At 44.5% G+C, this 16,509-nt stretch overlaps 1 protein-coding gene across 1 annotated transcript in view; it reads right to left on the bottom strand.

The window, feature by feature from the left end:
- The window catches only part of DDB1 (damage specific DNA binding protein 1), a 1,014,306-nt gene extending 998,815 nt beyond the window's left edge, over positions 1-15,491 (bottom strand). Inside the window, exon 1 of the mRNA XM_078680637.1 lies at positions 15,243-15,491. Coding sequence (XP_078536763.1) covers positions 15,243-15,303 — 61 coding nt within the window. The 5' untranslated portion in view covers positions 15,304-15,491. The remainder of the gene's footprint in view (positions 1-15,242) is intronic.
- Between the last annotated feature and the right edge of the window lie 1,018 nt (positions 15,492-16,509).

Below are 16,509 nucleotides of genomic sequence, written 5' to 3'. Positions count from 1 at the left end.
CTTCTGGGTATCTCAGAACATTAACCTGTACTGTTCAGTGGTTAAGCCAAACCCATCAATTAGAGCACTCTTCAGGACAGAGTAGTTTTTAGCATCTTCATGGCTAACTGTGAGGAGTTTGTCTCTTCCTTTTTCTGAAAAGGAGAGCCACAAGATTGCTGCCCACTGACCTTGGGGAACCTGCTGTACCATGCAGGCTCTCTCCAAAGCAGTTATCCACTTGTGGATGTCATCCCCATCTTTGTAGGGGGGCACAATCTTACTCAAGTTTCTATGATGATAGGACCGGTCTTTATCCTTAGGGATATTGCTGCCACCAGTGGAATCTAATCCACTTAACTTTTGCTCCCTTACTAAAGCAAGTTTAGCTTGGGCCAGGGCTGTTTCCTCCTTTTCTATCTGAAGTTGGACAGCTCTCATCCTAGCCTCATGTTCTCTTCTCTGAGGGGTAATAATTCCCCTTTGAGAACCCCTTGAGGCATTAGAAAGGAGAGACTCACTGGAAGGAGATCTTTCCCTTCTATTGCCTGGATTAAGTCTACTGTTAGGCCTGGGAAGGTGCAACCCTTCTCCATTCCCATGTAAGCTTAGGTTAGCCTAGCTAAGCCTTCTGACCTGGACCTGGCTATCATCTCCATCATCTGAATCCTCCCCTACTTCTTCCTCATCTACTTCTGGGGTCAGGGAGTCATCTTCTGTAGAGGGTACTCCTTCACCTGTATTATCTAGGTGGCCTGGTTTAGAGGCCTTCTCAAGATCAGCTGCCTCTAGGACTTCTATCAGGTGTTGGATGGTAGGGTTGGAACCCTGTTTCAACCTCCTCGAGGTACACAATGACCTCATCTCTCGGAAGTTGAGCATATCATATCTGGAGGGTGCCTTGGGAAGGTCACTTACCACAGGTAGAGAACTGGAGGGTTCACCTGTGCCAGACATGTCTAGTGAGGTGTGGTGTGTGCACCTACCTACACTGAGTGTTTACCTACTAGAACCTCTCTAGGAGTTGTAGTCAGGGTGTGCTAGGCCCTTTCCTCTACAACAACTAAGTTCAGTAGAACTTATGTATTTTAAGCTTGTTATATGTACCTATGGTACCTAATGTGATCTTTCAAATGATATCAAAGATTACAATTGGTAAAACAACAGCAAGCTCAAATCCCAACCGCTGCACACCAATGTGAGGAGTTGGACTGGTATGTGATGTTCACTATTCTAGTGAGCACCTTGCACCAGTCCAAACAACCCTTATGGTGATAGTTGTAAAGTCAACCTTATAGACCAGCTATCCTAGTGGTAGCATGGACAAAAGCAGTCTTAGGCTAAACACAAGAGGGCATGTGAAGCCAGCTGTTTTACCATATGCAAACCTTTTAATACTAAATGAAAGGACACCACACAGGTTATATATTCAAAATATATATGTATTTATTTCTAAACAACCCCCTGTACTCTTTATGAGCACAGAAGCACAAGCGTATAACAAGGAACTTAATATACCATACAATAAGTTGCACCATATGCATAGGCCCTGGTGGCCCATTAAACCATATTCTAAAATAGTGGTATAAGTACCACGTCACAAACAATGGTAAGGCCTAGGGCATCGCTGGGGCTACACTGGACTAACAGTAGTTAGGGAGCAGGAGGCCCACAGGATGCGGGTGCAGTGTCTAAATGCACACGCGTGCACCTATAGAAGTCAATGGGTGCGTAAAGTTAGAAAGCTAATAGAGTTAGGAGTCTTCCGACTGGACTAGAACTAAACCACTTGAAACTAGGATACTAGGAGAGTAAACCTACACAGGAGCACCATAGTACCCGCGTTACCTCACCCACAGGAAGCGGGTGCATAGGTGTCAAAGTGCGTCGGGTTTCGTCGTGGAGTTCTATGGAACCTTGGAGAAAAGATGCTGCAGGCGACCAGAAGAGAAGAGTCCGGTTGGATCCAAGGGTGGATCGAGGATGAAGAGTACCTGAAAGCAGAGGGGACAGAGTCTGGGTCACTAGCTAGTGACCAGGAAGGAACCAGGCGATGTCGGGATGCGATCAGGTGATGTTGTGAAGGTTGTCTCCGCTGCCACGTGGACCAGGAGGTGTCAACGACGACCAGGAGCTGGATACGGACTGTCCCACGAAGGCTCTCGCTGTTGGCGGTGTCGGATCTCGATTCGGAGTCAACAGGCCTTGGCAACTGCACCCACGCAGGAAACGAAGATGGCTTCTTACTCAGGCCAGCAAGGACTGAGGGGCTTCTCCTTCACAGGGAAGCAAGGGCCAGTCTGGAGCAACCAGACCAGCGGTGTAGATTTAGGATTTCGTCATCATAGAGGCCACTAGCCAACGGGCAAATGACCGGACAGACGCGTAGAGCAGAAAAATGCAAAAGGGCCCCACGCAGCACTCGATGAGCGTGGAGAGGTGATCTTCGGTGCAGTTGGTGCTCCGGGCTGGGGCTTCTCAATCCCCAATGCACTTTGAGGGTGCCTCAGAAGTTGCACGGAAAGCAATTCGCTGGCTTTCCAAGATGGCCGGTCCCACGTCTCGCGTCGCCTCCACGGGTCTCATCTTTGCTGTGGATTGGGTCGAAAGGAAGTCTGGAAGTCCAGGTCTTGTCAGGCTCTGTGTTCAAGCTCCGGCGGGAGCAACGACAAAGCAAACCGTTGAGCGCTTGATGGTGCCTGCTTGCACAGGGTGGTCACTCCTTGACCACAAGTAAGATTCTTCAGTCTTCTACGTCGAGTAGGATGTCGAAGGGTCCAGAGTTTCGTTTCAGAGTTTCAGTCAGGATTATCTAAAGTCTAAGGACACAGCTCCTACCTATATACCAAATCTAGGGGCTGGATTACCTGCTAGGTCCCTCCTATGGGTGGGACCCAGGAAGGGGGTGGTTACACCCCTTTCCCTTTGTCCAGTTTCGCGCCAGAGGTGGGGCTGGAGTGCCCCAGCATCGGTTTGAACTGGCCTATGCATGGGACACCCTGTGCACCCAAGGCAGTGTTTCATTTCATTCAGCCCTCCCTGCCCCAATCCACTATCTCCTGTCTGGGGTGGTGCTAGCACCTCCCTGTGACAGGAAACCTATTGTCCAAGCCATCCTCCGCTGGAAGGACTCCCAGCAGCAGGAGGTCAGACTTGTGTCTGTGGCAGCAGCATCCATTTTGTGATGCTGAGGCTCTGGTTAACTTTAAACGGGATTAATGAAAGTAACATGTCTTTTCCGTATAGGAGGGTGGAATACTACCCCCGTCGCCAGAACTGGCGAGGGGGTAGTATTCCAAAGCGTATGACACCTTACACGACATGTTTTGATAAAGCCAAACCAAAGTTAGCAATAACCGCGAGGATTATAATGCACTTAAGAGTATATGGTATGGCAATATCCTAGAACAGCTATAAGGACATGGTTAGAAAGCTGCAGACTAGCTCAGCTCATGCTAGAGCACCATCTCACATAAAACCAAGCACTCTGCCTTCCGGATTGTTAAGGCCTGCCATAGGAGTGACTTATAGGGGGCATATATGTCCAGATATAAGGTTAGACATAGGAATACTATATCTAAGCAAGGGGTGAGTACACAACCTTGCCCCAGCTGAGTGATCAGCCAGTTGTGTCAGTTTGGATGGCCAGCCAGGGGTGGCAAAAGATATGCTGCAGCCCCTGGTAGGCCTTGGGTGCACCTATGCCCTGGGTACCTATAGTACACTGTACAGGGACTCATAAGAGTGACCCAAATCCCAATTGGTGATGTACTTAAAGCACATGGTGTGAAATTTAGAGAGAGAACATCAGGGCTGTGGGTCTGATTGGCAGGCCCACAGCCACATTAAGTCAAAAACCAGTGAAGCAAAAAGCAAAAAAATGGGGTGACCATAGGATAGCAGACCCTACTCTCCTACACTGCTTCCAAACTTTTCTGACTGGCATCCATCATAACACTCATCAAAAGTATCAAACTGTTTCCGGGGAATAGCATGAGCTACTTAATTCTTTAGCAAGATGAATTATTGCTCTCAAACGTTATTCCACTCAAATTTCACATTCTTTTAAAAAAAGTTACCTCACGTTAAACTTTTTTTTAGCCCATCTGGCAATATATCTTGTTTAAAACTCAAACAATCCCATGAAAAATCATAACTGATCTTTATCGAGGTAAGTGAAACCTTCAATTGCCTTGCTTTCTTTTGGTCCAACACCAGTGCGGATAACTGGTAACTTAGCAGTCAATACTCTGAGTATCAAATTTACAATTCTCTTCACTCAGAGTGACTCCTTTTTCCTTTAAAATGGAAAACATTCGATGCAACCTCTCATCATGCTGCCTCAGTTCGCAACCATAAACCAACATATCATCCTGAAAGGGTGTGACCGCTTCATTTGCTCTATATAAACACTCTACAACTCTGAAAGATTGGAGAAGCTGAGGCCAAATTAAATGGCATGCTTTTGAATGGATATGCTCCCTCAGGTGTGATGAGGAATGTGACATGCACTTAATCATGCTGAAAATTAATCTGGTGGCAAGCTCAGGACACATCCAATAAACTCAAAAGGCGTGAATGTGTTTACGGAACCAGAAAGGGCGGGGGGAAGCTCTAATTAGTTTGATAAAGTGTGGGGACCACCGAGAGAGTATTATGGGATTGACATGTTGAAGGAGCCCACAGAAGACGGCGCAGCACGGATCTGAAAGCACAAATCCCCCACGAAGTGGTAGGCAGACTCAATGGGATGAACAACATGAGACCAGCTCAAACGAGCGACAGAGCAGTCACAGAGAGGTGGAGAAGGGGGCTCTACTGTGCAACTATGACTTTAGCCAAATGTACTCTTTGCTATGTGCCTTTAAAATCAATAAAAAGATTTGAAAAAAATATTAACCCTACACAAAATAGGCTTCTAAAAGGACTGAAAATGGCCAATGCCTCCTCCTTTAGGACTTAAAGTATAACTCTGCTCCTTTCAGTGTCAGGGAGGCAAGGCGACTCACTACTTTGCCATGCACCATCAAAACACTAATCCCCACCAAATCTCACAGACAAATGTGGTAATAATGGTCATGGCAGCAGCAATAAATCTACTACATACCATTGCACAGTAACACAGAGTAGCAAAATAAACACAGTAGAGATCACCCTGTTCAGAAAATTTCAGCAAAGTGTGCTGCATAATTTACAGGCAAGCACTGACATATCCAATACTCCTAGCTTTATTTTATAGTGAAAAGCTTATGCCTGGAGCTTGATAATATGCTTTGTGTAGATGGCATATTACAATACATGTATCGGGAGCGTCACAATATGGCATTTGCTTTGAATTACTGTAAACATAGCAAATAAAAGAGAAGTACACTTATTGCATTTAAATATATCAATCTGTAAAAGATGTTAGAAACTTGTACATATTATTTACTAATTCAAATTCTTTATGATTAGCGTGAGCACTCGAAGGAAAGGCACTAAGTTGTAAGTTCAGCTTGCATTACTTCCAGTATAAAAACAAGTACACCCTTTCAAAAAGTTACAATTTCTGGCAACTCCTACTGATCCCTGATAATGTGCAAAATACATGCAGACCCCACGATAAGTAGGAATGAGGATTGCTTTCAAAATAAAAGCACACATAAATTGCAACTTAAAAAACAAAGTTTTGCTACATTACTGTGCAACTTTAATAGCTTCTGAGGCAACATCTAGTAGAATGTTTGTGACGCATGCCAAGGTTTACCAAAATGTTAATAATCGAGAATCTGCACAAAACCATTATGCACAATATGAAAATATGTAAGGGGTAAAATTCTTAAAGTTTTTTTTTTTTAAAGTGCACCTGCAGTTATAGGTCCGTGTGTTGGTGAAGATTTAGGAGCCAAGAATTCACAAGAGTTTATAGAAACAGGCCAGGAACTCAGACTTTGGTCAAAAAAACATTGCTAATTCTATTTTTGCAGGAGAAAATATACACATGTAGATTTGCTCATGTGTAAGTCGGCTGAGAGATTGGAAATTCACTTCCTTCACAACCCCATTTTTCGACCCACACTGGAACATTTTATTTTTTTAACAAGATATTTTATTGATCTTACATGGTATAGCCCGGGACTTGTCCCGTAGGATACATTGTGAAGAATATACATACTGCCATAAACATCTGTTTGTGTTTGTTGTGTACCACTCAAATGTAACAATACCAACATTGCGCAGTTCGTGTCCAACCCCACCAAATTATCAACAAATTGCTGAATATGTGTTCGGAAGTGACCAAATGGAATTTTCAATTGTGTAGAGACCAGTAGCATCCAGGAGATATAGTCTTTCAAGGGTCTGACTCGGTGAGTTGGGGTAGGTCTATGCCACTGTAGTCTGCCCACGGCAGCCATACTTTCTTATGTTTCTGGAGACTTCCCCGAGCCTCAAACATAGCAATCTCTGCATTCATGCAGTCATCTATGGCATTTTTCCACCTGCTAATCTTAGGAGGAAATACACTTTTCTACCTTTGTGCTACATCTCTTTTAGCAATAGTGACGGCTAAAAATAATAAGTGCTATCTTTATCGGTCCCCCCAATACTGTTAGTGCTGTGTAGTAACAGTAACTTCGGCTCCAGAGGTATAACCCATGACAGCACCTCACTCAGGTAAGCCACTACCTTCCACCAAAATAGTTGCAACGTGGTACAACCCCAGACGGTATGCATGAAAGTCCCCTCCGCCGTCCCACATCTCAGGCATACAGGGGACTGTGAAGCACCCATCTTCCATAGTCTGAATAGAGTAGAATATATGCGGTGCAAGTATTTGAACTGTATCAGTCTGTATCGTGTTGAGATAGCTGAACCTCGAGAGCTTGCCAAGGCTTCCACCCAGTCATCATCTGCTAGATCTGGTATGTCCTCCTCCCAGGCTGTTCTAGTCTTGTGTAGTATGGTTGTGCATTTTCAGGGTTTGGTATACCGGACGGATCTTGTGGGCACCTATGTCCCCCTTCAGTAGGCGTCCTTCTAAGGGGTGGAATTCTGGCACGGTGTCTGTTGGTCGTAGTATGGGGTCAAGTGCATGTCGAAGTTGGAGGTATTTATAGAATTACGACTTGCGTCGTTGAAACTCCGTCTGGAGCTGGATTACTTTAAGACAGCGCCTCGCACTATGTCTCCTAGGGTGGATATTCCCACCATGTCCCACCCGCGGAATCCCGTAAGTGCTGTTACTGGGCGCAGCAGTGTACCATGCCATAGCAGGGTCGTCTGGGTCAGACGGCCATGCCGTCCCATCTGTTGGACCACTGGAAAAATGTTTACTGATGCCTTAATCAAGATTAAATTTCCAACCATTTACAGTGTGGGAAGAGATCGCACAGGAGTCTGTGAATACCCTTAAACATGTACTTTTAGTGGTGTACACAGACCTGGCATAATAGGAAAAGCTATTGTCAGAGATTAGATACAGTGAGAACGACGCCATAATTTACCACATCACTGTATGGTACCAAAAGGGACAAGTAGATTTTTTTCCCCAAGACAGGTAGATTTTTGAAGCATCCTGTTCCTTGGACTACTAGATATTTCATTACATTCCACAGCTCTGCAGTTACACTCCAAATCTCACACGTTATTACTCAATATGAATTTTGGCAATCTCCATGGGCCCTCCGACTTTAGTGGAATCAGGAACAAGGGAATCTATCTTTCTAGTAAAAAATAACCTTTTCAAATCAATCTTTCAGAGTACTGTGATCACTCTGACAGTAAGCTCTATTGTCTCAAAACGCCATTAAACCTTTTCACAGAGATGACACTGGAGAATTGTTCAAACACATATGGACCAGAAGAGGATAAATATAGAACAAAATATTTTCTTCTTCCTAGATGAGCAATACAGCTGCCTATGACATCTCAAAACACCAACAACCCTTTCTGCAGAGATGACACTGGGGAACTTTTTAAACATCAACGGATCGGGAGAGGACCAACACAGATAGACATGTTTTCTTCTCTCTAAATGAGCAATACAGCTGCATATGTTACAGTCAATTCTTCAGCAGGATGCTGCTAACACTATTTCTAGAGGAAAAGTGGAGGACTGTGCCCTCACGTTTTGTCAGCAGTAATCTGAAAATGAAATATAGACGTTCTTTGAAAGTTTTATGTGCGTAGTTTTTATTTCATGTTACATTTGTGGATAAAGAACAGCCGACACGTGTTTCGCCCTGGTGGCCAATAGGCCGTGGGCTTTTTCAAGGCAAGGGTCTGGTGTTGGCGTAGGTCAAGATCATGATTCTGTTAGAAAGCCGGTATCTCGTCTCTGCGGTCCAGGACACAGTCCTCCACTTTTCCTCTATACTTACCCTTACAATGGCTCTTGGGTGAAGTCTTTCGCGAGGAATGTGCCACAACACAATTGGGCCCTGACAATTGTAGCACCGAGGCCCAGAAATTTGCACCCAAACATTTATCCACACTATTTCTAGACGCCTAGAGAAAGTAGTTCTAAAACGGTCACACTCTTTCTGTATGTATTCCACAAGCAGTATTTGAAAGCTTGACCATTTCTGAAAGTTTCACTGTTTGTTCTTCTGGAGGAAGCAATAGCACCCACAGACTGTACTCGCAAACTGTCAGGTAAAACTCGAACAGTTCTGCTGCTGTTGCATTCACTGAATGCCTGGTGAAAGAAGTGGGACTTCTGTGAAATTGTTTCGGTGCACCATTTACAGGTAGAATTGCTTAGGTCATACTGTTTATACACCTGGGACAAGACGTACTACGGCACACAAAATTAAAGTACACTTAACTGAGGCGGTCCTGATGGCAAAGCCATGTTTTGCACCACTGAATCAAGGGAGGACTAAATTCACATAGTTTGTCTATACCTGTTGCCAGTGCAATGCAGGCATTGCTTGTATTGCACAACTTGTGAAAGTAGTAATAAAAAGAACGGTTCCACTAGGCTCTAACGTTATACTAGAGAGAGTAGTTGTCCCTCACCTACATGGACAGGGCAGTGCCACCTCATGCAAGCATGCAGATAACAGAAAATCATGTGTCAGCCCCTTACAGTCCAAATTAAGTGGCACCCTTAGCTTTGTCCTTCACAACCAGGGTCGGATTGGCATGGCAGGCAACTGATTATGGCCCGAGGAGCCTGTGTGTAGGCCAACTGGTGCGGAGTTTTTTCAGCTAAAGTTAAAATCACATTTGCTTGGGCCGCTAGGGCAGTACACAAAAGGCTGCTAAAGCGTTATAGCAGAGGTCAGAGCTCTGTATAACTAAGTACAGAACCTGTGTGACTCATTGTCCTGTATAGTAGGTCAATGGCCAAACTCAGCAGGCGCAGCATTAGGTGGGGCTCCTCCCGTCATGTCTGTGCGTGACAGTGAGGCCTCAGGGAATGGCGATACTGTTTTTCAGCATCACAGGTAACTAGTGTCACATGGGGGTGGGGGTGAAAGGGAACTTTGCAAGAGCCGGATTAAGAGTAGTGGCCATTTAAGAGGCTCTGATTTTGTCTCCAGCAACAGACAGATAAGCCCGGGTGCCTGCTACCCATTATCTTAACAAGCATTTGCAATGCAATAGGTCTTGCATTTGGGAGAGTTTAAGCTCTTGGCATTTACAATGCCAAGAGCTTCAATTCTCACAAATGCAAGACCTATTGCAATGCAAATATTGTATGTGTCAAAGGACCCCATGCTGCGATTTCACGTTAATGGAGGCAGTGCCCCATTCTTTAGACAAGCTGCATCTAAAGAAAGGGACATGGCCGACATTAAAGTGCACCCGCAGCATGGGGGCTTTGACAGGAAAAAAAGCATTTGTTTGTCACATTTACAAACAAATGCTTTTTTTCGTAAAAGCCCCCCCATGCTGCACTTTCAGTTTAATAGCGGCACGCCCCTTTCTTTAGACACGGCTTGTCCGAAGAAAGGGACCATTAATGTGGACGCACCTCATGGGCACTAGTAAACACACAAAAAGATAATACGCGCGGCAGCTATACTTATAGCAGACCACGCTGCTAAAATAAACACAGAAACGTGGCTGCTATAGATAAAGCGGACCGCCATTAGAAATTATAATTAAAATAAAAGCGGGCAGCGTGCTGCGACGTAGTGGTTGGATTAGGGGCAAATCATTTAACAAAATAGTGCTCACTGCCAAGATGAAGTAGACTATAACAAGACAAGTAAAAAGGTCCAGTCGTTATTGGAAGTTACAAATGTAGACAAGGCAGTACCAAGGAGGGACTGACCAGCCTATTCAGGAATGAAAAGCAATAAATTCTAAAGGACAGTAAAAGAATCCAATTGAAAAGATGGGCGGAGCCTCAAGTCCCTACCTCAATACAACATGCCTAGCAGAACGGCGTATGCGCTGCCCAGGCTCAGCCGAAAAACTGAGGGAAGAAGTGTGATGGGCAGATTGAAGAAGAATGACAAAAAGAAGGGAAGAGAAAGAAAATCCAGTGAGATAAGAGGAGGTTAGGATAAGTATGCTGGAAGAGATTAGGGGCAGAAGTGATGAGGATGGAAAGAAGGGTAGAAATTGATAAAGAAAGTGAAAGATGGAAAGCGAAGTGAAGAGGGAAACAAAGTGAATGATGAAGCAAATGGAGGAGAGGAAGGCAGAAGAGGGTGTCAAACGTTTCCTGCTCTATAGGCAAAAAGGATGGACTGAATTATATCTCACATGCACTATACTCGTTTTCACCAGTAGTCTATGGCTTAGTTTAGAGATTGTTTGCATTCTGAGAAAGAGTGCTAAATGTAAAGTACAATCTACAGATGAATTACTTTTGTCAAAGGAATCGAGTGGTAAAGGAAATTCAACCAGTAGATCCTCCTTTGGTTTTAACACTTCTTCCAGACACAGGAGGACCCTCCGTTACTGTCTGCAGCAAAGCAATAAATAGGACACAACAGAACAGTGGCTCCTCATCAGGGACCACGGTACAGAGCCCTGCTTCCTGTGAGGCACCACTTTCTGCCTCTGCTGCTAAAGAGTAATTGAGCAGTGTTCATGAAAAAACAAGTTTCATGTTTTCAGGAACACTGCCAGTGCACAGGTCAGCCCTCTCAGCCTCCTCTCCAGACTCCTGATGACAAGAGGAGGGGGGGCCTGAGGCAGGTCCAGCTAAAGAGAGATGTTAAAACACAGCACTCTGTAGATGGATGCCTGGGTTGGGAGTGTGAGGGATGTACTTCAACTAAAATCCCCCACACAGGCAAAATCCATTTTATTTAGCATACATTCTGCACATGCATCAGGCAGCACAGTATGTCTGCTGAAATAGGGCTCTCAGTGCATCCCTGAGGTCAATGAAGAGCCACACATTGCAGGAAGAGAAGGATCCTAAGCACTGTTTAAGCTTCTTATAGGGATGTGCTTCCAGTCCTATAAAGAAGCTGGGAGAGGGATTGAGGTGGGTCTTACCCATGTCAAACCTGGCCTTGCTGCTTAGCCTGTCTCCGTGTTGAGAATCAGGTCTTACTAGTTAGAATGTCTAGCACCCGATTCCTGCTCTGCTGCTACAACGGAGCCTTCGAATTCCCATGTAAGGAAGCAAAGTCAGGAAAAGAAAACAAGCTTTTTCTCTGTGCATGTGTGTGTGTGTGTATATATGTTAGTAAGTGATTACCAGTGACTAAGACTGAGTTAGGGTGTGTCAATGAGAGGGAAAATGAATGGGAATCTGAGTTTGAGAGTGTATGAAAAAGTAAGTTAGAGCGAGGGTCTGGGTGAAGGAGTGTGAGTACATTATAAGACGTGAGTGATTGAAGAGTGTGAGAGCATGTGGGAGGGCATACGGTTTGGAGCTATCAATTGTGCAGCAAGTGCAGTTGTACCGAGTGTGAAGGTTTCTGTTTGTGAGAGCGAACCAGTGAGTACGAGTACATTTGTGTGTGATTAACTGTGAGTGCCAGTGAATACGAGAGTGTGCAAGTTAATGCGAGAGGGGGAAAGCGATTGAGAGAGGAAGTGAGTATGAGTGAAAGTGTGAGTAAATGTGTTTTTGTTTGCATGTTTATGATTGTGAATCTGTCACTGGCCATTGCATACTCAATATAATTCTGCGTTTATGGCGGCACCCAAGGTAACATGCTGCTGGCATATTGGAGATAATTCTTGCCATAAGAAAGGGCACATGGTAAAATGCAGGTCCTGACAAACTAGAAGTAATTCTTGGCATGGCCCCCAAGGAAAAATACTGACACTTGCATATGCTTTCGCTGGGACTATGGAGGTCATTCTCGGCATATTGGAGAGCACCCAAGGTAAAATGCAGATGCTGAAATACTGGAAGAAATACTTGACATAAATGGACACCTATGGCAAAAGGCTGGTGCAGACATATTGGAGACAATTCTTTGCCTTGGAGATGGCAGCCATGGAATACTGGGGACGAGAGGGTGGGTTAGGGAAGCAAGTCATGATAAAATGCCACCTCTAAAATACCGGAGTTAATTTTTGAAATATGGGCCACATATGGAATATGGGCAATATCACTGGCAAAATTCTGGTACTGGAATAATATATGTAATTATTGGCATCAGGGTACCAAAGCAAAATGCTGACACTGGCAAAACAAAAGTACTTCTTAAGATATGGGCAACCCTCATGGCAAACTTAGAAAACAATTTTGTGGACCCTTTGCAAGTTTTACACCCCACCACTTTTAAAGCTCATAAGTTGCCACTGCAACAGAATATAACATTAGGTGTAGTAAAGAGCACAGAGGATTTCAAGGGGTAGAGGGAAGTGAGTGGGACTGGCAGGCGAGAACACGACTGGAGGGAGGGGAAGGTTTACAGACACAAATGAATTAAAACTCCAAAGAGATACTAAATGAGAGCAGGAATAATGACATGAGAAATAAAAAAATAACTGAAGAAAGCGCTCATAGGGAGATACAGGAGAGAGGGGGATTTCTAGCGTGAGAGAGAAAGGAAAAGAGAAGGAAAAAGAGAACATGGGTAGAATAAGACACAAAGGAGAGGAAAAGAAGTAGGGAGTGAGAGAGAGGAAGAACTAGACAGAGGAAAATTGAGAATGAGGGGTGTTTACAGCCAGAAAGAAAGGGTCTAGAGATGGAGAAAGGAAGACAGTGGTGGAGACAAAGAAAGGAAAGATGTTATAGATGTATAGACAGAAATACAGAGAGGTAGAGAATAGGACAAATAGTTGCACTTGGTGATATTGGAGGTGAAATGAGGGACTAGAGAAAGGAGCGACAGAATGGAAATGAATGATATATGTTCCTGTTAGGGAAGGCAAAAGGACATAATATTTATGAGAAGAATTAAAAGGTTTCATTTAGAGTGATTTAATGTAGCTTTTTCAGATTCAAATCATGTCTCTACCCACAATACAAAAGTCATCAAGTACCATTCTGTATGCAATCAAAGACATCGCTTGCAGATAAGCTCCTTGAGTGACAACCTGAAGAGGAAGCCTTGTCCAATTCTGATGTGTCAACCATGGGTGCCTGCTGCAACTTTCCAGGGAGTTTGGCAGTCACCTAAGGATGGGTGGCAGCTACACAGGATCCGAAGGTGAGCAAGAAAATCAGCGGCTCAAGGGTAGGCAGGAACTTCAGGGACATGAAAGTGAAGAGAGGAGGCACTTCAGTGACCGGAGGATTAGCAGTAGTTTCTGTTGCCTAATGTGAGCAGGGGCTTCAGGGACGTGTGAGCAGGGGCTTCAGGGACGTATGTCCAGAGCTGAAGCCTCTGAGAAACTAAGTGGTCAAGAGCCTCAAGGAAACAAACGAGAGTAGGTACCTCACACACTTGAGGGTGACCAGAGGGCAGAGGTCTGGGGACAAGCAGGACAATAAGGGACATGAGTGGCAAATAGTGTCAGGGAAATGAAAATTAACTGCAGCCTCAGGTATCTAAAGCGAGCAATACTCTTCAACTCCTGCTCACCCTACTATTCTCTGTGGGAACTAGGAAGGAATACAAGCCTCAGGCCCTTAGGGTGAGAAAATCAGCTGGGGATTCTACCTCAGGGTAAATATAGGAAGAAGAGCATCGCAGGTGAACATGGTTCTCAGTAACCCGAGAGTGAACTAGAGTGAGTGAGAGTGAACTAGAGTTTGAGTAAGAGTGAACAAGAGCTACAGTAGGGAAGGATTAATAGGGAAGTCATGTGAGCTGAATTCCACAGGTATCTGAGAGTGAGAAGGAGCCCTTTTGTCCTCAGTGTGAGCAGGAGCATTAAGTTTCCTGTTGGTGTGTCGGGAGCTTCAGCACAAACTAGTGATGAGCAAATGTCTCAAGTCCTTAGGATAAGCAGGTATCCTTGAGCCTTAAGGTTGAACAGAAGCCTCCAAACAGTAAAGATGCGCATGGTTCTTTGACTCGTGGCCTGATAACATACCGGACTTTCAGGGATCTGAGGGGGAGCACAGACTAAGTGAGCAGACCTGTGGGTGAGTTGCAGTGGAATAATGGAGTTACTACTGACTCTACAGGCCTAGAAAGCTTAATTTATCAGAGATTTTTCACAAAATGACTCCCCTAATACTAACAAAGCAACGTTTCATGAATAAACATTAGCGACAAATGTAGGCAATTTTTTCTTGTGTGTGTCCTGGCCTAATTTTAGTCAATCCGACCCCGTTCACACCAATATTCAGCCCAGGGTACCTTCCACGTCGGCCATTCACATTGTGAAATATCAGTACCGTCACAGAAGCTTCAGCTTCCCTCCGTGGAGTAGATAGTAGTACCGCGGTATTCGCTACTCGCACTGCACTGCAAATCTCAAGGCTATTCATGTTCTGTCTTTCACACTTTTCTGCACAGTGTGATTCAAGACTGCTCCCTCCGTGCCTGCATACAATAACATCAGATGCTCTGCCACTCAAGCTCTACCACGGACACCCCAAAACTCTGCACCTCATACCTTCGTTCGGACAGTGTCTACTGAGACACTGACCTGTAGGTATCGTTGACATTACTGCCTTCTTATCATAAATGATAGTGAACTCGAAACTATGACTCTCACAGCAAGCAGTGACCCAACAGACCCTGTGAGTTCCTCAGTATTGCATTGCAAGCCAAACACCGCTCTGCCACTTCATGCTCCTGGCCAGCATTATCGCCTCACTGCAGACAACAGTCCCCCTTATCCTGATTCTTTGGGCTGTCACACAAGACATGCGCTTTTCGCCATAGATATTACTATCACACACAGTTAGTTTTAGGTTTCTCCCTCCCGTGCGCCCCAAATATTCCCCTCAGTACCCGTCACGCAGCCGTTCACGGCGGTCGGTTTCTGAGCGGTCACCACATAATTATAGGACATGGCGGCGCCGTAGTGTCTTTGAGCTCCAGCAGGTCGTGCACTGTCCCGTTAGTACAGCCAGGAGGCCTCTCAAACTACAGCCCGCGCCAAAGACTCGCTGCTCCAAGGGCCAGAGAGACCGCGCGTGGACTGACGGGACACAACAGGGAGTCGGCGCATGCGCCTGGAGGGGAACTCGTTGACAAGTCTGCGCACAAGAAGCTTGAAGCCGAGACACTGATCCAGGGAACAAGGATCTAGACTGCTTACTAACCTTAAGAATGAGACCGATATGGCCGCCATACTCTCGGTTCGTGCTTATTAAAAGGTGAATGCAGTTCTTGTCTTAACTGCAGTCACCTACAGTAGTAGGGGGACTTCAAACCCCTTCTGTATTCTGTAAAACCGTAGTCGAATAATTGGTTTTCATTCCATATTAACTGATTATAAACTTGTGATTTTTTTTTTTGTAATAAGCGCATGGACAATTAATAGCACCTGCTTTTTGAACAAACAAACGTTTGCTTTGGTTTTAAAAAAATAGATAATTTACTGACTGTTATTAAGCATCATTCCATCTCTTTTGTCGCTTCTTTACAAACTGTGGAAGTAGTTGTGCATCAAACTAAATCTGAGATAAAGTCTACAAAAGTGGGCTGGCAATGTTATGTTAGGTTAACGTGATAGTTTCATATTAATAGCGCACGTCTTGCAACGCATAGCTTTAATGTATGGCTATGGCTCTGATTACAAGTGAGCCAGAAAATTCCGACCCCGACAAATCCTTCTTTATTTTATTTTATGCGATTTTATATAGCGCGAACTTTACCCGAAGGTGTCAGAGCGCTTTACATAAGAACCAGTTGCAAAACATAAGGACTAAGGATTACATGTGTTACATAAAAGATACGAACAGAAAAAATTGCAAATGTACAACAAAGAAGAGACTAGTGATTAGAGTCATCTCTACATACATAGGGTAGGGATACGAATGGATATACTCTAAGAGTCACATGGGAATGGTAGAAAGTACAAAGGTCTACTGCATATACTAGTGATTAGAGTTATCTCTATATACATAGGGAAGGGATACAAATGGATATACTCTAAGAGTCACATAGAAATGGTAGAGAGTACAAAGGTCTACTGCATAAACTAGTGATTAGAGTTATTGTAGTACATTGTAAGTTGTCTTTCTAGTCTATTTAGAATACTTGTACTTGATGT

The sequence above is a fragment of the Lissotriton helveticus genome, chromosome 3_1, assembly GCF_964261635.1.
Source record: "Lissotriton helveticus chromosome 3_1, aLisHel1.1, whole genome shotgun sequence".
Taxonomy (NCBI): Eukaryota; Metazoa; Chordata; class Amphibia; order Caudata; family Salamandridae; genus Lissotriton; species Lissotriton helveticus.
The sequence above is the reverse complement of the archived record's forward strand: the minus strand, read 5'-3'. Positions and strand labels throughout refer to the sequence as shown.